This window comes from Lampetra fluviatilis, chromosome 46, assembly GCF_964198595.1.
Source record: "Lampetra fluviatilis chromosome 46, kcLamFluv1.1, whole genome shotgun sequence".
In the NCBI taxonomy this organism is placed as follows: Eukaryota; Metazoa; Chordata; class Hyperoartia; order Petromyzontiformes; family Petromyzontidae; genus Lampetra; species Lampetra fluviatilis.
Genome location: NC_136320.1, coordinates 8,075,901 through 8,097,257, shown reverse-complemented (window position 1 = coordinate 8,097,257; position 21,357 = coordinate 8,075,901). Strand labels below are relative to the sequence as shown.

The following is a 21,357-nucleotide window of genomic DNA, read 5'->3' as shown; positions in this document are numbered from 1 at the left end:
ATATTATACCTGTTGCAAGCATTCCCCGAGTTAACGCACAACCCTCAGTGCAAGAAACGCATCAACTCTTTACGCATTCCAACTTTAATCGCTCCGTCTGTTGGCAGCCCTCTGGCGTCTTGGGGCTTTTAGGAAAAGGAGAGGGAAAGGCATTCACGGTCTCTGCTGCGGAGAAGAAGGCTCCGTTCGCCGCCACTGCCCCTTCTTCCACCAAACAACCCTGCAACGGAACGTATTTTCGGTGCGTGATACGATGAATGTGGATGCGGTTGCATTGGTTCGAGCACTGGATTAACAGTCGCTGGGTTCGTTCTCCCGGCACGGCAACGGGCAACGTTTCTCCTCCCCCTCTCGTCACACGACGTCACAAAGCTCTGCCCCCCCCCCCCCCAAAAATAAAACATGCTTCAAATCGCTTTAAACTATTGTCATTGTAGTGCGTATTTAATGTGCCGCTGCACTCTGATGTTGTAGGAGAAAACATTTATTAAAACGTCTATTTAATTAAGTAGAACGTGTTGTCTATATGTATCTAAAGTGCATTTTGATGTGACGTCACATTTCTCAACCCCCCCCCCCTCGTCACAAATGTCTGACCCCCCCCCCCCCCCGGGTGCGTGACGTCATTAATGGACGGCCCCTTAGTTGATTGGCAGGTCACGCTCGGTGGGGGTAAAGTGTTGGGCAACTCCCACCTCTTCCAAGGTGTGTGGCCAGCGAGGAAGAGTAGGCCAAATGCGATTCATAGCGGCTGTCTCTAGCTCCCTCTGGTGAAGGCTCTTCTGCCAGCAGTGGCATGAGGAAACAGGGCCGTTCAGACTTGCCTTCCCATAAAATGTAATTTAATATAACGTAAAAACAAAATTCTACATTACATTTTTTCTTTATTTGTAATTACTACTCACCTTCTTTATGCTATTCGTTGCGCACCGTGGCAATTCACTTTGCTCAAATCGGTGTTCCCCGCTGAGGTGGTGATGCGTTTCTTTTCCCATTCCTCTTGCTGCTCTACGCCCCCTGTAACCGTTTCCCGATCCGTTGCAACGTGACATCGACCGATGCACGGACTTCATTGAGGGCGATATCGGCACGTGAAACAAAGGTCGATTGACTGATTGAGGTGGGGGGTTAAACCGCCCACGCTCCGGCGCAGTCGAAGCAGTGACACTCACCCAAGTGGGAGGAGGATGGTGACTCCCACGATGCCAGAGATCAAGAAGGGCAGGCAGAAGGGCAGCTCCAGGCTATCCTTGTAAATGTAGTTGAACGTGATGGACCCGAGCACCTGGACGAGGCTCATTGCACACGCGAGCAGAGTGAACACCGTCCCTGAGTGGGGGTTGTGGAGGACACGCGAGCAGAGTGAACACCGTTCATGAGTGGGGGTGGTGGAGAACACGTGGGCAGAGTGAACACCGTTCATGAGTGGGGGTTGTGGAGGACACGCGAGCAGAGTGAACACCGTTCATGAGTGGGGGTGGTGGAGGACACGTGGGCAGAGTGAACACCGTTCATGAGTGGGGGTGGTGGAGGACACGTGGGCAGAGTGAACACCGTTCATGAGTGGGGGTTGTGGATGACACGCGAGCAGAGTGAACACCGTTCATGAGTGGGGGTGGTGGAGGACACGTGGGCAGAGTGAACACCGTTCATGAGTGGGGGTGGTGGAGGACACGTGGGCAGAGTGAACACCGTTCATGAGTGGGGGTGGTGGAGGACACGTGGGCAGAGTGAACACCGTTCATGAGTGGGGGTTGTGGAGAACACGCGGGCAGAGTGAACACCGTTCATGAGTGGGGGTTGTGGAGATCACCTGGGCAGAGTGAACACCGTTCATGAGTGGAGGTTGTGGAGGACACGTGGGCAGAGTGAACACCGTTCATGAGTGGGGGTGGTGGAGGACACGTGGGCAGAGTGAACACCGTTCATGAGTGGGGGTGGTGGAGGACACGTGGGCAGAGTGAACACCGTTCATGAGTGGGGGTTGTGGATGACACGTGGGCAGAGTGAACACCGTTCATGAGTGGGGGTTGTGGAGATCACCTGGGCAGAGTGAACACCGTTCATGAGTGGAGGTTGTGGAGGACACGTGGGCAGAGTGAACACCGTTCATGAGTGGGGGTGGTGGAGGACACGTGGGCAGAGTGAACACCGTTCATGAGTGAGGGTGGTGGATGACACGTGGGCAGAGTGAACACTGTTTATGAGTGGGGGTTGTGGAGGACACGTGGGCAGAGTGAACACCGTTCATGAGTGGAGGTTGTGGAGGACACATGGGCAGAGTGAACACCGTTCATGAGTGGGGGTGGTGGAGAACACGTGGGCAGAGTGAACACCGTTCATGAGTGGGGGTGGTGGAGGACACGTGGGCAGAGTGAACACCGTTCATGAGTGAGGGTGGTGGATGACACGTGGGCAGAGTGAACACTGTTTATGAGTGGGGGTTGTGGAGGACACGTGGGCAGAGTGAACACCGTTCATGAGTGGGGGTGGTGGATGACACGTGGGCAGAGTGAACACTGTTCATGAGTGGGAGTTGTGGTGAACACGTGGGCAGAGTGAACACTGTTCATGAGTGGGGGTTGTGGAGGACACGTGGGCAGAGTGAACATTGTTCATGAGTGGGGGTTGTGGAGGACACGTGGGCAGAGTGAACACCGTTCATGAGTGGGGGGTGTGAAGGACACGTGGGCAGAGTGAACACCGTTCATGAGTGGGGGTGGTGGAGGACACGTGGGCAGAGTGAACACCATTCATGAGTGGGGGTGGTGGAGGACACGCGAGCAGAGTGAACACCGTTCATGAGTGGGGGTTGTGGATGACACGCGGGCAGAGTGAACACCGTTCATGAGTGGGGGTGGTGGAGTACACGCGGGCAGAGTGAACACCGTTCATGAGTGGGGGTTGTGGAGGACACGTGGGCAGAGTGAACACCGTTCATGAGTGGGGGTGGTGGAGAACACGTGGGCAGAGTGAACACCGTTCATGAGTGGGGGTGGTGGAGGACACGTGGGCAGAGTGAACACCGTTCATGAGTGGGGGTGGTGGAGGACACGTGGGCAGAGTGAACACCGTTCATGAGTGGGGGTGGTGGAGGACACGCAAGCAGAGTGAACACCGTTCATGAGTGGGGGTGGTGGAGGACACGTGGGCAGAGTGAACACCGTTCATGAGTGGGGGTGGTGGAGGACACGTGGGCAAAGTGAACACCGTTCATGAGTGGGGGTGGTGGAGTACACGCGGGCAGAGTGAACACCGTTCATGAGTGGGGGTTCTGGAGGACACGTGGGCAGAGTGAACACCGTTCATGAGTGGGGGTGGTGGAGAACACGTGGGCAGAGTGAACACCGTTCATGAGTGGGGGTGGTGGAGGACACGTGGGCAGAGTGAACACCGTTCATGAGTGGGGGTGGTGGAGGACACGTGGGCAGTGAACACCGTTCATGAGTGGGGGTGGTGGAGGACACGCGAGCAGAGTGAACACCGTTCATGAGTGGGGGTGGTGGAGGACACGTGGGCAGAGTGAACACCGTTCATGAGTGGGGGTGGTGGAGGACACGTGGGCAAAGTGAACACCGTTCATGAGTGGGGGTGGTGGAGAACACGCGGGCAGAGTGAACACCGTTCATGAGTGGGGGTTGTGGAGAACACGTGGGCAGAGTGAACACCGTTCATGAGTGGGGGTTGTGGAGGACACGCGAGCAGAGTGAACACCGTTCATGAGTGGGGGTGGTGGAGGACACGTGGGCAGAGTGAACACCGTTCATGAGTGGGGGTGGTGGAGGACACGTGGGCAGAGTGAACACCGTTCATGAGTGGGGGTGGTGGAGGACACGCGAGCAGAGTGAACACCGTTCATGAGTGGGGGTTGTGGATGACACGTGGGCAGAGTGAACACCGTTCATGAGTGGGGGTGGTGGAGGACACGTGGGCAGAGTGAACACCGTTCATGAGTGGGGATTGTGGAGGACACGCGAGCAGAGTGAACACCGTTCATGAGTGGGGGTGGTGGAGGACACGTGGGCATAGTGAACACCGTTCATGAGTGGGGGTGGTGGAGGACACGCAAGCAGAGTGAACACCGTTCATGAGTGGGGGTTGTGGATGACACGTGGGCAGAGTGAACACCGATCATGAGTGGGGGTTGTGGAGGACACGTGGGCAGAGTGAACACCGTTCATGAGTGGGGGTTGTGGAGGACACGCGAGCAGAGTGAACACCGTTCATGAGTGGGGGTGGTGGAGGACACGTGGGCAGAGTGAACACCGTTCATGAGTGGGGGTGGTGGAGGACACGTGGGCAGAGTGAACACCGTTCATGAGTGAGGGTGGTGGATGACACGTGGGCAGAGTGAACACTGTTTATGAGTGGGGGTTGTGGAGGACACGTGGGCAGAGTGAACACCGTTCATGAGTGGGGGTGGTGGATGACACGTGGGCAGAGTGAACACTGTTCATGAGTGGGAGTTATGGTGAACACGTGGGCAGAGTGAACACTGTTCATGAGTGGGGGTTGTGGAGGACACGTGGGCAGAGTGAACACCGTTCATGAGTGGGGGGTGTGAAGGACACGTGGGCAGAGTGAACACCGTTCATGAGTGGGGGTGGTGGAGGACACGTGGGCAGAGTGAACACCGTTCATGAGTGGGGGTGGTGGAGGACACGCGAGCAGAGTGAACACCGTTCATGAGTGGGGGTTGTGGATGACACGCGGGCAGAGTGAACACCGTTCATGAGTGGGGGTGGTGGAGAACACGCGGGCAGAGTGAACACCGTTCATGAGTGGGGGTTGTGGATGACACGCGGGCAGAGTGAACACCGTTCATGAGTCGGGGTTGTGGAGAACACGTGGGCAGAGTGAACACCGTTCATGAGTGGGGGTTGTGGAGATCACCTGGGCAGAGTGAACACCGTTCATGAGTGGGGGTTGTGGAGGACACGTGGGCAGAGTGAACACCGTTCGTGAGTGGGGGTGGTGGAGGACACGTGGGCAGAGTGAACACCGTTCATGAGTGAGGGTGGTGGATGACACGTGGGCAAAGTGAACACTGTTTATGAGTGGGGGTTGTGGAGGACACGTGGGCAGAGTGAACACCGTTCATGAGTGGGGGTGGTGGATGACACGTGGGCAGAGTGAACACTGTTTATGAGTGGGGGTTGTGGAGGACACGTGGGCAGAGTGAACACCGTTCATGAGTGGGGGTGGTGGATGACACGTGGGCAGAGTGAACACTGTTCATGAGTGGGAGTTGTGGAGATCACCTGGGCAGAGTGAACACCGTTCATGAGTGGGGGTTGTGGAGGACACGTGGGCAGAGTGAACACCGTCCCTGAGTGGGGGTGGTGGAGACCACGTGGGCAGAGTGAACCCCGTTTATGGGTGGGGGTTGTGGAGCACACGGTGGCGTGAGAGGCTACGCGGTTTGAATTCGTGAACCAATGTTGGTGACGAAAACTATTCGGGGATGAAGTGGGTTTTTTTCGCCTCTTAATAGTTATCATTATTTTAGGCGACTGCGAGTGGACGAAAACCATCTCGCATGACGATCACTACAACGGCTGCTCACCAACTGCGGAGGGCATGGCTGTGACGAGGTGACATGAACGAGTCTGAATGAAGAGGTGGACTGAGGTTATTACTAATGTTATTCGAGACCGCAGTGCACTAAGAAAGACCAACATTTGGCAGTTTGTATATGTGTGTGCACACTAATATTTACACCAAAAAAACGAGAGATGTAGACAAGATATGGAGGTGTAGTGAGATGAGAGATGTGGTGAGAGGGTTGAATTTCGCAGTCACCCTTAAACACATCCCAGTTGATGATAGCATTACCCAGGTCGACGTAGCCCTTAAGGGTTTGGGACACATTACAGCAGACGTGGCAAGATCGGAAATCGCTGAAATCCTCAAAAACGCTAAGACACCTATTAGCAACATCAGTAAAGATGAGCACTTTGAGCTTTCTCAATAAAAAAAAAGAGATGACATCGTCATCCTCTCAGCCGACAAGGGCAATGCCACAGTTATCATGGACAAAACCACATACAATAACAAAATTCAGGACCTACCTAATGATGGTAGCTATACCACAATTAAAAGAGTTCCCACCAACCGCCTTGTTACGAAAACCAACAATATCATCACTGATTCGACATCTTTGGTCGAACCAACCAAGCAGTTTTCCTTAAAACCCTCTGCTGCTAGACCACCCAGATTGTATGGCTTACCAAAAATCCGTAAAGAAGGGACACCCCTTCGTCCTATTGTCTCCACCATTGACTCACCCACCTACAAACTGGCTCCATTTCTGTCTGAGACCTTACAACCATTCACTTTCAAGACCACCTCAGCTGTACTCAGCTCACTTGGTATCGTTAATTAAGGACATCTCACTATCTCAAGGTGATTTGCTCGTTAGTGTCGATGTGGTCTCTTTGTTTATCAAACTTCCGGTGCTTGACACCATTGCAATCATTGAAGATTTGGTCCAACAAGGACTGAATGCTGATGTACCGGCCCTGATGAGACACTGCCTCACCAATGCTTCACCTGGAATGGCACATTCTACAAACAATTTGAAGGTACCCCAATGGGTTCTCCCTTATCTCCAGTTGTAGCCAATGTTTCATGGAAAAATTTGAGACAGATGCCATCCAGGAATCCACTCTACGTCCCTCTTTGTGGAAGAGGTACGTAGATGACACGTTCGTCATCTGGCCACATGGCCGACCAGCTCTGAACCAATTCCTCAACCACATTAATTCCATACACCCAGCCATCAAATTCACCATGGAGGTGGAAAAGGATAGCAAGTTACCATTCTTGGATGTTTTAATCGAAAAGAGACCAGACGGCTCAATGGGACACTGTCTACAGGAAAGCCACCCATAAGGATGCCTACCTAAAACCTGACTCCAACCACCATCCATCCCAGAAGAATTCCCTCATCAAAACTCTACACCATAGAGCTCGATGTATTTCTGACCGTCATCACCTAGCCAGTGAACTGGAACACGTACACCAAGTTCTCAGATGAATGGATATTCAGAATACACAATCCGTAAAGCTATCACCCCAACCGTTGAGAAAGAACCATCTGAGGACCCAATCAAAACCATCACCTTGCCATACATAGCAGGGGTCACTAAAAATAATTCAAAAATCATGAACAAACACAAGATCCAGGTTCGATTTAACACAGTACATAAAATTAGTTATCTGATCCCATCTGTGAAGAATGTGATCCCTGACAGGCAATACCCCGGCGTCTACAAACTAAGCTGTGCCTGCGGCAATAGTTACATTGGGGAAACTAAGCGACATGTCTCGGACCGTGTTCGTGAATATAAGGCAGATCTGAAACACAGTAGGACCAACACCTCGGCCGTGGCTGATCATTGTTTTAATACGATGGGCTCACACGAAATTGATTTCTCCTGGACGAAGGTACTTTGCAAACCCACTGGCTATCAACAAAGATTCGTTCATGAAGCCATCTATATTTATAGACGCAGACACAATTTCAACCGGGAAGATGGATACAAACTGAGCAATCATTGGAAGGACGTTATTAATCAGTTTTAAGTCATAACTGGCTGTGATGTTTCCATCCTGCCACCTTCCGATGTTAGTTGTTATTTGTGGCTCTCTGATTTTACATTAACAGGTTAAATTTCTCAGCCACCTCGCGCGGCGACGTGGCTGCGGCTCTGAGATCTCACATTACATGCTAATTTCTCTCACATTAACATCAATAGCCCCGCCCACTTCGTTTATGGCCCTTGGGCTACACTCATTTTACACCCATTTCAAACCTTTCAAACAGTCTGCCTCAGCAGCTTTCTTCTATTTTTTCCTCCTGATGATGACCGCTTGCGTTGCGATCGAAACGTCCTTGTTTTTTGTTATTTTTAGTTATTTTCTTTGAACCTTTCTACGTGACTTTACCAAAAGACCCAAAGAACATGAGATGAGAGGTGTAGACAAGAGATAGAGTAGTGTGATGAGAGACAAGAGCTGCAGATAATTTCATGTTACAGAGCGTCTTTCGTGCAATTGCATCCCACAAAAAAATAAAAAAAGTTATTTGTTTGTCTATGTTTTCATGGTTTTGGGGGCGGGGTTCCCTTGAGCTACTCGGGGGGGGGGGGGGCTGACACTGTAGCCCAGTTACCTTTTGCCAAGTGCCACCGCTGCAGAGCCGGCCAACTTCTGCAAAAACCCTCCATTGGGTGGAATTGCCCCACAGGACATCCCATTGCGAAGACCCTCGTTCAGAGGACCGTTGAGACGTAGTTTCTGCCTTGCCGGATGCAAGGGGCATTGCGATTAAATCAATGGGACTTGTTGCCCGCCGTTTAATCAGCTTCTCGATTCGAGCGTAGCAAGTGTGACGGTTTCGACTCAGTGCCCTACACGAAAAAAAGCATCGTCGAACCTGTAGTTATCTTTTAACAAATCACATTTGTGTGTCCATAATAGTTTTTTTTGTTTTGGGTTAGATCACGTAAATATAAACGTGTCGTTAAACCCGCCACCACCCGACACAGCCAATTAGTAAGGTTTGTCATGTTAACAGAACATAACAATTCGTTACTAGTACAGCACACCGGTGTGTTGGAGAGCAAAGCCACAACATTTACAATCTGAGTACGACGTTTCGCCAGTAATTACAATTAGCTTCATCAGGCGACAGCCAGATTTGTAGAGAAATCCTCCTGTTTTGTTCCTTCAATAGAGGGATAAATGTTACGTCATATAACACACATTGCTGTTATATGTCAACCTGCGTAATTTTAGAAATAGTTTCGAGGAACATTAAGTTATAAAAAAAAAATAACCGTGGCTGCGTGCGGGTCTGCATCTCGCTGTGGACGTTCAAAATCCCCGGCGGTGTTACTCGACAAAGTAGCAGGCCACGTGTGCCGACGTTTGTGGTCCCAATATTGTTGAATTTCGGTAAGTTACTCGCAATTTTTACTTCATTGGGAAAAACCATGTGCCATCATCATTATCCCCCGCACCCCCCATTTTCTTTCCAGTGCTGCCATTACATTGTGCCACATGAGGACAGATGCCCCCTTTGGATCCCGTTGGCCTAAGACTGCAGCAGCAACATTGCAATAGTTTGGAGGTGTTTTTTGAGTCACGGAGGCATTCATTTAACCCTTACCCGTTCTGAGATGTCAGTTGCAGGGTAGGTCCCTTGAAGCTCGGAACGTGCAAGCGGCTAGCGTCAATTGTATTTAGAGAGGTGTAGTAGCGCCGTTGTTTTCAAATAAATTGTTACCGCAGAGAACCGTAGCAACATGACTGCACTCTGACAGCTGATGTCAAACTGTGCAACACGACCTCCTGCATGGCCTTGTGGGAACCTTGGTACCAGTAAAGTTATTTTATTTATCGGTAAAGTTATTTTATTTACCGGGAAACTTATTTACCGGGAAACTTATTTACCGGGAAACTTATTTACCGGTAAAGATAATTTATTAATTGTATTTATTTATCTGGCGTACAGGTATACTTACATCATCAGAACATAATCAGAAGAAAAACTGATGACGTACATGTACGTCATCGGGATGGGAACGGGTTAAGTGCTCTGTAAACGCCAATCCTGATCCCCACAGCTTACCCAGCCACTGCGGGTCAGTGATTTTTGCCATGGAAGAGCGAATGTTGGGCAGAGGCATCAAAGATAACTGCATCAAGACCCTTGCTGCAACGAGAAGGGGGAACGGGGAAGCACGTCAGTGTACAATTGATATCCAAAAACATAATTCAACGGGCGCATGGAACACTTTCTCCAATTGCTAAATCACACGGAATGTGCCCGATGTCATCACATTTCAGCAGCTCAATCTTTACAAAATACGGATGCCCTTCCCTTGCGTGCACGGCATTCCAGTTTTTTCCCAACACTCAAAGAATACCTGACGAGATGAAAAATTGTCCAGATATTGTAAGTTTGATGCTCCTGAAAAGGAATGTTTAGCGGATTAAAAAAGCGATGCCGCTTTACACCTTTCTCCCTGCAGCTACGCGATTCTATCTGCAGTGGTTCAATTCAAGAACTTCACGGGGGTTGGCATTTACAGAGAAGCCGGCAGACTATTTTGCAATGCGATGGAATAAAATGGAAATGTGTTATGCTTATTGACTTCATCCAGGGGAGCCTCACCGAGTCTCAAGACTGTTACAAGATTTCCTGCCAAATTTCCCAGTGTGGGGTGTGGGGTTGCAACGTGTCGTCCCAATTGAGTACTTTTCAGGTAATTATTCAGTGAATGTGTTGGGCAATACCAGTTGCAATGCACGCTGTTGTTGTTGTTGAGCAAATAATAACTGTGTCGTTGTTTCAGCATCATGTCCGACGTTTCATTCCACGTTCTGGTGGGAGCTTCTTCGGGACACACATTCACGGTCAATTTCGGTTCCCAAAAAAACTCGCAGCACGCGGAGCGAAACGTCGGACGTCGTACCGAAACGAGACGCGGTTGAGGACCGAGGACGCATCGGGAGGAGACACGCAAGTGCGTTGTGTCGCCAAAAAGTTGGCGGCGGCGACGACGACGACGGGGATGCGTGATGGGGAACTGCTACTAGCATCTCCCTCTAGAGGCAACTATGTAGACTGTAGCGCATCGCCCTCTGGAGGCAACTTTGTAGAACATTGCCCTCTAGAGGCAACTACGTAGCGCATCGCCCTCTAGAGGCAACTTTGTAGAGCATCGCCCTCTGTAGGCAACTTTGTTAAGAGTATCGCCTTCTAGAAGCAACTACGTAGAGCATCGCCAGCAGATGATTGAACCACACACACTGAATGCATTTGATACATTGCACGTGTACCAAGTGCCCCTTGTACATGTTTGTGTTCATCACGTTGACAGATCACTCCTGGGTGAAGGCTTCCCCAAAACCACGTCGGTCATTCAGATGGTTGTGACGGTGGCTCACTAAACCGTTTCATGTGAAGCAGGTTGAGTGGCCAGAACCGGTTCGGAATATCACTAGGACCACTAAAACGAAGCTGTCATTGTTCCGGGTAAAGCCCCCTTCTGAGCTGTGTAGCTCTTTTTCAGAAGAGATCTGGCTTCCACAAGTGATAGCTCAACGAAGTGGCTTATCGTGTGGAAATCTATAGCAGATAGATATAATTAAAAAAAAACACGTGATGCTGATGATTCTAAATGTGGAGGGAAAACCCGAAGGTCCCGGAGAAAAATCCGTGCGACCACGGGGAGAGAGAGACACGCAAACTCCGAATGTACAGCAGGCGTCGGGGTCGTGATCAAACCCACGGATTCCTGCAAACCAGGCGAGGGAGATAACATCTCCTAGCCACCGTATTACGCTCCATATCACCTGCCGCCTCTGTTAGCCGTGGCCTGGAGTCAAAATCAGGTCGCCGTGTTCATGCGCTAACTGGTGGATATTGTGTCACCTGAGTGATCTACTGCAATGCCATAGCACATTTCGAAGCCTAAGTTACGTAGTTTATGCGAACAAGGTCAACATTTCTAGTTGTTTACCTCTAACCTAATAACTTTACTTACTAGTCCGATCTATGGTTTTCAATATATCCTTGCACAAACATGAGTCTCATTTAAACTTCCTGCAATGGATCAGGTTTTATTTAATATATTGTAACTTACATTTGTCTCACGAGCATAGTTTTAACACTACTTGTTATTGTGTTATAAAGTTATTGTTATGGTTATCATGATAACACAAGATGACACATTTTTTTCCCTTTCAACCCAGTGTTATTTCAGTTGTGCTGTTGGCATCATCTCTACCTCTGAGAATCCCTCAAGTCACCTCGCGTCTTGCCAGTATAGGGCAGCACTTTTTTTGTTTATTTGTTTATTTGTTCAGTTTTAGGCCGCCGTAGTGGCGAGATGTTATCTCCCTCGCCTGGTATGCAGGAGGTCCGTGGGTTCGATCCTACCCTGACCCCTGCTGTATATTTGGAGTTTGCGTCCTCTGGCTTTTCCCTCAAAATGTAGAAGTAACGTGCGTTTAGAGTATTTGGCTGCTATAAGTAAAACACTTGATTGAGCTATAATTTGTGATAGCCAGGTCGCTTCTGAAAAAGAGCTATATAGCTCAGTGGGCCTTACCTGGTAAAATAAAAAAAATAGTTTGGTTGAGATATTCAAATTCAATTCATGAATATCTCTGTGGGGTAAATTAACTCACTTAAAGTAATATATCACGGTTGGACCTGAATGGCTTTCCCACTCGTGTTGAATAACCTCCACTATGTTTATAAAGCGAGTCTTTAAAGATATTTTTAGCGACAACAAAAACTGCCCGAGCAAGTTTTTTCGCGGTTGCACTGTATGGCTCTCCCGTGCGTTTCGGATTGGCCCGCTCGTCGTTTAGCCCAATGCCCGACGTTTCGCACTGTAGGCCGTGAACTTCTTCAGAAGTTTCTAAACTAAAACTTAACCATTTAAAACATTTTTTTTCATCACGTAAGGCCCACTGACCTACATCGTTTTTTTTCAGAAGCGACCTGACTTCCACAAATGATAGCTCAACGAAGTGACTGATCGAGTGGAAATTTATAGCAGACAAATAATCTAGACGCACGTTTAATAATAGGGCTATTCCCCTTTTTTCAAGGACAATGCTTATATTATCATAGTATGTTTTTTATTGCAGTTTGACTGCAATTATTGTGGTTAATGCAGACATGAATCCTTGTAAAAAGGTTTCAGTTTTGTTGCCAGAAAAAAGGGGAAAAACCCTATTATTATATTTTGGTACTGGCAAAGGAGGTCTAATGATAGAGAAGCACGTTTCTTAACGTGGAGGAAAACCCGGAGGACCCAGATAAAAAAAAATCCACACGACTACAGGGAGAGAGACACGCACACTCCAAATATGCAGTAGGCGTCAGGGTCTGGACCGAACCCACGACCTCCTGTATACCAGTCGAGCTCGTTAACATCTTGCCACCGTGGAGCCCTGATGGCTTCTCGTAAGTGCGTCAGACATCACGCTGAACAGCGCGCTCGACGCGAACACATGCACACACGCACGCACACAGAGCTCGACAAAAACGCGACTCCCGCACAGAATTCTGAACTACGAACAACCGCACCTTTAGATTCGTACCGCGTTTGTCAACAGAATCACCCGGAGCAAGCCCGTTGTTCAAATATGTGTTTAAACAATCCAAGCATTGGAGGGACATTGCCAGTGATGAAGGTCACACGATGAGCTACTGTATATATACATAATTCGACGTTATATATTTTTTTTCTAAGACAACTATCATAAGTGAAACGGCGCTCAAGTTATTGTTTACTAATAACTTCTTTGCTTTAAAGCGTGTACTCATGTGACATGTGTGAGATGTTACAGCCTTTCTTGTCAAACCACTGGTAGACGATATAAGATAAGGAAGGGCCTTACCGTCACGCCACGTGGCTTATCTTTGCCCGTCGGGGTATATTTCACATTGAGTTGTCACATTCGCCCCCCCGCCCCCCCTGTCATGAAATCACCCGGGGCGCGCCAGGTCAGATCTCGGAAGCTAAGCAGGATTTTTTTCTTTTTTTGTGTTGAGCATGGATTAGCTAGTGCTCGGAGTGCGCGCAGATCCACGTACAAACCGAAGACGCGCACAAAGCCTTTCACTCAATCACATTGTGGCCTTTAGATGAAAGGACACATTTACGTAATAGGCGACGTTTCGGGCAACGGCCCTTCTCCATAGCACATAGAAACGAACGGGCCGTCTTAGGACCACGTGACTATGAAATGGACGGCATAGCACGGCGCGGTGAAATCCACCGTTTTGTTGTGCGGTACTTCTATGCTGCCGTGTCTGTGTTCCCTACCTTCACCAGCGTGGTGAAGTATGGTCAACTAACCCCGACACCTGCGAGGCTTTGGGGTGGCCCTCATCCAATAGTGGACTGACAGAGGGCTGTAGGTGTACGTCCACATTTATAATAATTTCAAAAAACAACACTGAGATGTTATCTATGTACGTGCTATGCGTACATGTAATACATTGGCCAATTTACCGGATGATTTTAATCTACATTGTCTTATGGTTGTTATTGTTTGACTTGCATCCCACTGGGATTTTTGCACACAGCTTTGAAATGCGGTGTTTTTTCTGAAATACTTAGCTTTTTTCCCCAGGACTTTTCTGTTGAGTTTAGTCTAGTCACTTTAAGATGCTTCTTGTTCATGTTTTTGTTTTGTTGCGATTGCACCCGAGTCAATAGCCGCATGGCTCGCAGGGTTATACCTAATAAATGAAACTGAACCTTCTGTACAAACTAGTTGGGGGCGGGTGGTGGTGGTGGGGGGGAACAAGTGGAAGACTGTCGCTGGGTTTTCTCCTGCTCACCTTGCTCTCAACAAGTCACCTGCAAGGTATGTGTTGTTCGTGTTTTGGCAGCTTCTCCGCGTGTATTTATAGGCCAGGTTATGACGCAAGCCAACGATGTCTTAGCAGCGTCTGTCACATGGTGCTGCAGTCGGATAGGTCGACACACCTGCCACGGAGTGGGTTCGCTGTTGCCAGATATGTTGGTGTTCTAAAAGGGCTGGAAAGCTTACATTCCTAATGAATATGACGGGGGTCTACACTTGTAACTACAAACATACAAATAAACCCCCCAAATATTTGAATATAGGCCCCCAAAGGATGAGAAGCCTGGGCGTTGATTGAGTGAACGCATTATCAGAACAGAATGTATATTTCATCTGGAGGAATCCGATGAGCTATAAAGCTCTTTTTCACAGATGTGCAGTCAGAGCGGGCAAGAACGTTACTACAACAAACGGTACAATAACACGATAGCTCAAAAGTACAAGAAAGGTGAACAAATCACCCAAACACATACAAATACAACACTAAACCATCTCCATCCTACCAGGCAAAGCCCACTTAGGTGTTAACTTATTTTTCAGAAGCGACCTGGTCACAAATGATAGCTCAACAAAGTGGCACCATCATTTGGACATTTATAGCACCGACATCATCTCAATGCATGTTTATAAATGGCAGGGTCACTGATGTTATTACCATTATTGCACTTGTTTACCTAGGGACGTCTCACGACTCTCTTCCAAGGAGGGGTCCTGCAACGTTTTTGCATGAGGGGGCAATGTTGCTTACCGTATATGCGTGTTGTTCCAAATGAGTAATTTGCAATGGAATTGTTCAGCTTTGGGATATTTGGCCAATACCGGTTACAACGTGGATGTGTTTTTTTTATGTGCCATTGGAGAAAATCCCGTGCAGAACGGAGAGAGAGAATATATAAAAACAACCATTACGTATAAAGGCGCCCCATTCGGGTATGAAACCCTTGGGTCCTTCTTAGCTGTGAGGCACGACCATAACCGTTATTCCGTCCTGCCACCCTAATGCTCAAACTTAACACTGCATGGCAACGGACAACCCTCTTCCCTAACTACAACTCTCATCGTGCATCGAGCAAATTAAGCCGCCCGTAAAGTTCTATGTCGCTCTGAGTATTGTGTTTACTCACTTACAAATACAGATACTCCTCTACTTACGAACGAGTTCCAGATGTCTGTTCGTAAGTCGATCTGTTCGTAAGTCCAACTCTACTCCTGTCGATTCCAAACATGTTGTACGGCGTGTACACTAAACACGAGTAATGGCTTTAAAAGTTGTATAATACTCCTGTAGGTGTAGATGCCACTGTTTCTTCATGTTCTACAGATTTAGATGCCACCACCGCTGTATATTGAGCAGCGGTTGAACTTACGACTCTCGGTCAGAACAGGCAACTAGACATACGGACAGGTTTGTTCGTATCTCTGAAAGTTAATAAGTCGAACGTTCGTAAGTAGAGGAGTTTATTTACAATTAGATGTTCGTAAGTAGAGGAGTACACGTGCGGTGGCTCCTTCACTTATACACATTTTAATTTACGAACAGACCTCTGGAACCTAACTCGTTTGTAAGTAGAGGAGTCCCTGTACTCAATACGGCCCCAATTAACAGTGAACCTACACCGTCACCACCTCCTGTGGAGTACGACACTAAAGCCAACTGAAAATCAGGCGACACCCAACCACCTATTCTGAGCAGATCAAATGATCAATCTGCGTAAATTAGTATGGGCAATACATTCTTAAATACCTTATTGAGATAACAAAAAAATAACGATAAGTTTTGAATAAATTAATTCGCGGTTAAATTATTTAGCGGCACGTGCGTTCAATTAGAGATTCTCTTTTCATTTAATGCAACCAGCAAGATCGCTGTTGTCATTAATCCACACACGCCTGAATATAAATCATCGTATTAACATCTGCGGGTAATTTAGATAATTAGGTAAATATGATCGCTGCCTATGATTATAATCAGATTTTTTTTCAATACGCAATTAGCCTTGCCAGTGCTAATTTAATTAACACGTAAACCTTGACTAATTAGCTGCACGAAATATGAATGTGTACACGCACGTCTGGTTCAATTTTGGAAACTGGTTCAAAAACGAGGGCCGCCCAATCTGGCAAGATGATGAGGTCATCATTACCAGTCGTGGCACCTCCAAGTAGCACGGTTTGCTAACTTACGGTGCGAAAGAAGTTTCGACATACGTACATACATACATACACCTCATCATCAATTCCTTCTGAGATCAAGGAGGTACCATGTGTGAGGCCCCCCAAATCCCTCTGGGTTTTTTTTTAAGTGGCCAAGAATTGGCAGTACAGCAAGTGAGTCCCCGATCTGTCCGCCTGTGCTAACATGAGTTTTTTTTATTGAATGTCCCGTGGATTTTCTCCGGCCACTCCGGTTTCCTCCCACGCATAAAGAAGCCAGTACTCATTAAAACAAGGAGTTGGCCAATAATCCCAATTCAAGTTGGACTCTTTCTATAAATATATCTTGAAACCCGATGAGACTTTCAGGGATAAGTAAAACGAAATTTGCCACCATGGAACCTTCCGAAAAGGTAATGAGACTCTGCAATTATTTCCTGAATTAAAAAAAAACTTTTTTCTGGCAACAAAACAGGTGTTAAGATGTTAAAACACCAAACTGAAACCTTTTACAAGGAATCTTGTCTGCATTCACCACAATGCTCTGATAAAAACAAGATGACGTTTCGATTGCAACACAAGCGTCCATCTTCAGGTGAGAAAATGATCACATCTTTCCAATGATTGCTAAATCGGAATCCATCTTCTCGATTAAAGTTTTGTCTGTGTTTGTATATCTGGATGGCTTCATGAACAAATTTCTGATGGTGGTCTGAGGGTTTGCAGAGCACCTTGGTCTCGGAAAAAACAATGTCATATGGTGTAGTGTTTTGATTAACGAGAATCTCTCCTGATCTCTCGTCTTCTCAAGCTGGTTAAACAAAATAAACTTTAAACTGGAGCACAGGCCCGAAGGGCCGAAGTACCAAGCAGCCAGCAACGAAAGGCGCGATTGAAGGTGCAATAGATGAGAGCTTAATACGTGAATTGAACGAGCTCGTAAGAAACTGACAAAACGAGACGGTCAGAGGCATCACCAAAGCGAAGCGGCGAGAGGAAGGCAGCGGAAAGGGAAGTGTTTTGACCTTCATGACGGTGGACGAACACCGTTCAGGGGACACAAAACAGTCAAGCCCGGTAGACACAAGTCCTCAACATTGGCAGAAATTGATTGAACTACTGAGCGACGCACGCATGCACGGACGGGCGGGATAAGTACCTACGAAGAACATCGGCATCGTCTTGATGAAGGTCATCACCAAGGTGCCCACGCAGAAGGACGCGACACCCATCATGGCCAACGCCTGGTCCGTCCAGCAGCGCGACAGTATCAGGTTGGCGAGGAAGCTGCTGATGTAGATGCAGCAGCCAATGGCCGTGGCGTAGCCCACGAGGTCCGGCCCAAAGCAGAGTGGCGAGCGGAGCATAAAGAGTCCCAGAAAGTCGACGAAGGCGCGCACCACCAGTTGGTAGAGCATGGCGCTGGTGAAGAGCAGGGCGAAGACCACGCGCTGGTCGCTGGGGCCACCTGGCTGCAAGCGCCATCAGTCGACGAATCAGTCCGGTCACATTATGTCTCTATGCAGTGGCGGCTCCTGCTAAATCTCTCAGGGGGGGCAAATGTCTGGATGATTGATAAGGTCCACCCATGCAATGAATAAATTAACAGCTTCAGCATGTAAAGGCAACTTCACTTCTTTATTATTAATGAAAAATAAAGTGACTCTTACAATACATCTTGTTTGTTTATATACTCACTATTAAAACAAACCACTCAAGTTTATTTTATTAAAGATTCCACTAGGTGGCGATAAATTATATTGTTGGATGAAACGTGCTTACGTATGATGACGTTAGCACGTATGATGACGTAAGCACGTTAGTGCATGCCCTCCAGGAAGCCATAGAGAATGCATTGCAGCGCACCCGTTCGAAAAAAAACATCTTTGAATGTAAGTCTATGGGACCACTCGGGGCGATTCTCAGCCGGAGTGAAATCGCCCAAAAAGAGGCGGTACTCCACAGAACGTGACATGACGCTGATTGGACTATATCCAGAGGCTGACAGTGACGGCTAGCGTGACTCTGTGGTTGAATGACATTGGTGGTGAGTCGCCCAATCGCCCTAATGAAGAAACCGCCCCTGTCTGTATGTACGTGTGCATGTTGAGCTTCTTTCACACCATGCGTAGCCAACCGTGCTAATCGGAGGTGCAGGTTGATGACCCCTGCCCTAGTCCTCCCCCCAGCTATGACCAGGCCTACCCCAACCACTAATACTACCCCAACCCCTATCACAACCCCTACAAATACCCCAACCCCTATCACTACCCCAACCCCTATCACAACCCCTACCAATAATCCAACCCCTATCACTTCCTAAACCACTACCCCAACCCCTACCACTACCCAAACCCCTATCACTACTCCAACCCCTATTACTACCCCAACCCTCCTTAACCACCCCACCTGTTCTCCCGTCACCATGTAACTACACCACCACCATCACTTTTAATAACCTCTTTTAATCTCAACCACTGTCATCTTATGTCGAATGTTAAAGTGTCTTGGATTAAGGCATTATATAAATATGCATAACATGAGACGTTTTGTTTTCAATGTGGTGGCAATTGATAGCCAGTGATCCAGCTCTTTGGAAGCAAAGGTTGGTGGAAAATCTGCCGTGCTGCAAGATGGCCAGCAGAATGGTAGTACAAGTGAGCTCGTGTAACTTGTCTGTGTGCAGACCTCTGAGTTGTTTCCCCATGTTTACTTTTGGTTTCCTATCACATGCAAATCCACTCAATACAAAACACAAATAACCCACACATCCCAATGCAGGACCCTTCTCAAAAGCAATCATGAGACTCAACTGGAGCTTTCCTAAATAACGAAACGAATGTTTACACCTAGTTACAAATACCGCCGCCGTGAGGCTACGCTGTGGGCCGTAAAGCAACGTCCATTGTTGTTCTGTACTTATAAGCTTCAAACGTATGCTCACCACCTTCAACAACCCGCACTGCAAATCATCCCCTCGAACTTCACGACGTGGGGAAACCCACATCATCCAGCAGTGAGTTGACAAGAGGGATGCACACATGAATGCAGTGTAAACAAAATGTGAAACCGGTGGCCGTACCTTGAACATCCCAAATCTGTAGACGTGGAGGACTCCCTTCAGGGTGACCCTGCTGGCCTCTCTGGCCGTCGCCTGCGGCCTGACGTCTTTGAGCACGAAGAGCGAGTAGAAGATTGCCAGCGTGTACATGAACATCGCGGCCAGCACTGAAAACGAGCCGTGTTTGAACGAAAGCGGCAGCCTGAAGTTGGCGAAGATGTGTCCCGAGACGATGCTGCCCAGCGTGGCCGCCAAGCCAAACGACAGCTCGAGCAACATGAGCCTGCGTGAGCTGCGCCCGTGCCGCACGGGCGTTTGAATCCCGCGCCCCTGCCGAGCCGTTCCCTGATTGGACGACGGGGCCTCCCCGACGTCACAGAGGCCGCCCCCGGGCCCTCTGCCGTCGTCGATCGCGGCGGCCGCGCTGCCGTAGCCGCCGCCGGCCGCGTGGCTTCGCGGACGGTCGGAGAACAACGGGGCGCCCTCCGACGCCTCGGCGCCGCCATCGTCACCGTCGCGATCCCCTCCTGGCGTATTCCCGTCACTCCGCCCGACTTGCGAGCTTGGCGGCGGTGTCCGGGCTGCTTGGGCCGCGTACGCGTTGGCCCCGGCCCAGAGCGTCGAGGAACCCCCGGTGAGGCCCGAGATGAGCACGTAGCCGTAGAGCCACTGCAGGGGCATGCTCACGCCGACCACGAAGAGCAGGAGCAGCTGGGACAACAAGGTGCCCAGCAGGGGCACCACCAGCAGCAGCCGTCGACTCAGCAGGTCTCCCAGCTGACCCATGACGAGGCTGGGCACCATGGAGCTCACGCTCGAGGCGATGTTGTAGAACATGAAGAACTGCGAGGCGCGTTTTTGGGCTTCGTCTTCCGAGCTCGCCTGCGTCGTGGCGTTGCCGCCGCCGCCGCAGGCCACGTGCGTCGTGCCGTCGGAGCCGTCGTGTCGGCTGCCCAGTGTCGCTCCGCTTCGCTCATACACCAGCATGAGGATGGTCGGACCCACGAGAGAGGACGCCAGACCCGAGAGGAAGGCGACCGGCTCGGCCGAACGGCCCAGAACTTCCATGTAGGGCATCTGTGCGTGAGTGTGCTGGAGTGTGCGAGTGCAGGTGTGTGGGAGTAAAGGGAGTAAAGCGAGTGAACGCGTGCTTTCAGAGTGAATGCGTCTGTGTGAGTGTACGCGTGAGAGAGTGGTGGGGTGTGTGAGCGCGTGTGTTCGTGAAGAGTGAGTATTAATGCGAGTTGAGTGAGCGAATAAGTGTAAATGTGTGCGCGTGTGTGGGAGTGTATGTGACAAGTGTTGGCCGTGAGCACTAGCCCCAACAGTCTGTTAAGGCTATACGGGTGACCTTTATCTTTGTATTTTTGTTATAAGTGGGCCCATGCATGTTGGAATGCTAAGTCAGGGCGCCTGCGTGGGTGCTGGCCACCCACTCCCTCGCGCACCGCGCCGGCCCTCATGGGTGCTCGCTCACAGCACTTGCCCCAAATGTATGTTAAGGCTATACGGGGTATCTTTGTCTTTTTTGTGTAAGTACGAGCGTGTGTGAGAGAGCTCGTGAGTGTGTGTGGGGAGCGGTAGTGTAGTGGTTAGTGCGCTGTGCTACGAAACCCGGTGACCCGAGTTCGATTCCCGCTCACTGCCAAAACCGGTGACGATTAATTATCTGAGCAGGTCCTGGGCCCTCCACTAGGTCGACTCAGCCTCAAATGAGTACCTGGTGCGGTGTTTAAACA

General features: G+C 49.2%; 1 protein-coding gene across 1 annotated transcript; it reads right to left on the bottom strand.

The window, feature by feature from the left end:
- Positions 1–153: 153 nt before the first annotated feature.
- On the bottom strand, positions 154–20,695 carry LOC144947736 (solute carrier family 46 member 2-like). Its single transcript, XM_078877069.1, has 5 exons — positions 19,640–20,695; positions 17,717–18,029; positions 9,638–9,721; positions 1,173–1,329; positions 154–220 (listed from the first exon to the last, which is right to left on the bottom strand). The coding sequence occupies exons 1-5, from the start codon at positions 20,693–20,695 to the stop codon at positions 154–156; spliced, it is 1,677 nt and encodes a 558-aa protein (XP_078733195.1).
- Positions 20,696–21,357: the final 662 nt, after the last annotated feature.

Coding starts and splice junctions, on each gene's coding strand:
- LOC144947736 (XM_078877069.1), bottom strand. CDS start 20,695: ATGCCCTACATGGAAGTTCTGGGCCGTTCGGCCGAGCCGGTCGCCTTC. Junction 18,030..19,639: donor ACAGATTTGGGATGTTCAAG/GTACGGCCACCG, acceptor TGGCGCTTGCAG/CCAGGTGGCCCCAGCGACCA. Junction 221..1,172: donor ACCATCCTCCTCCCACTTGG/GTGAGTGTCACT, acceptor GTTCCGTTGCAG/GGTTGTTTGGTGGAAGAAGG.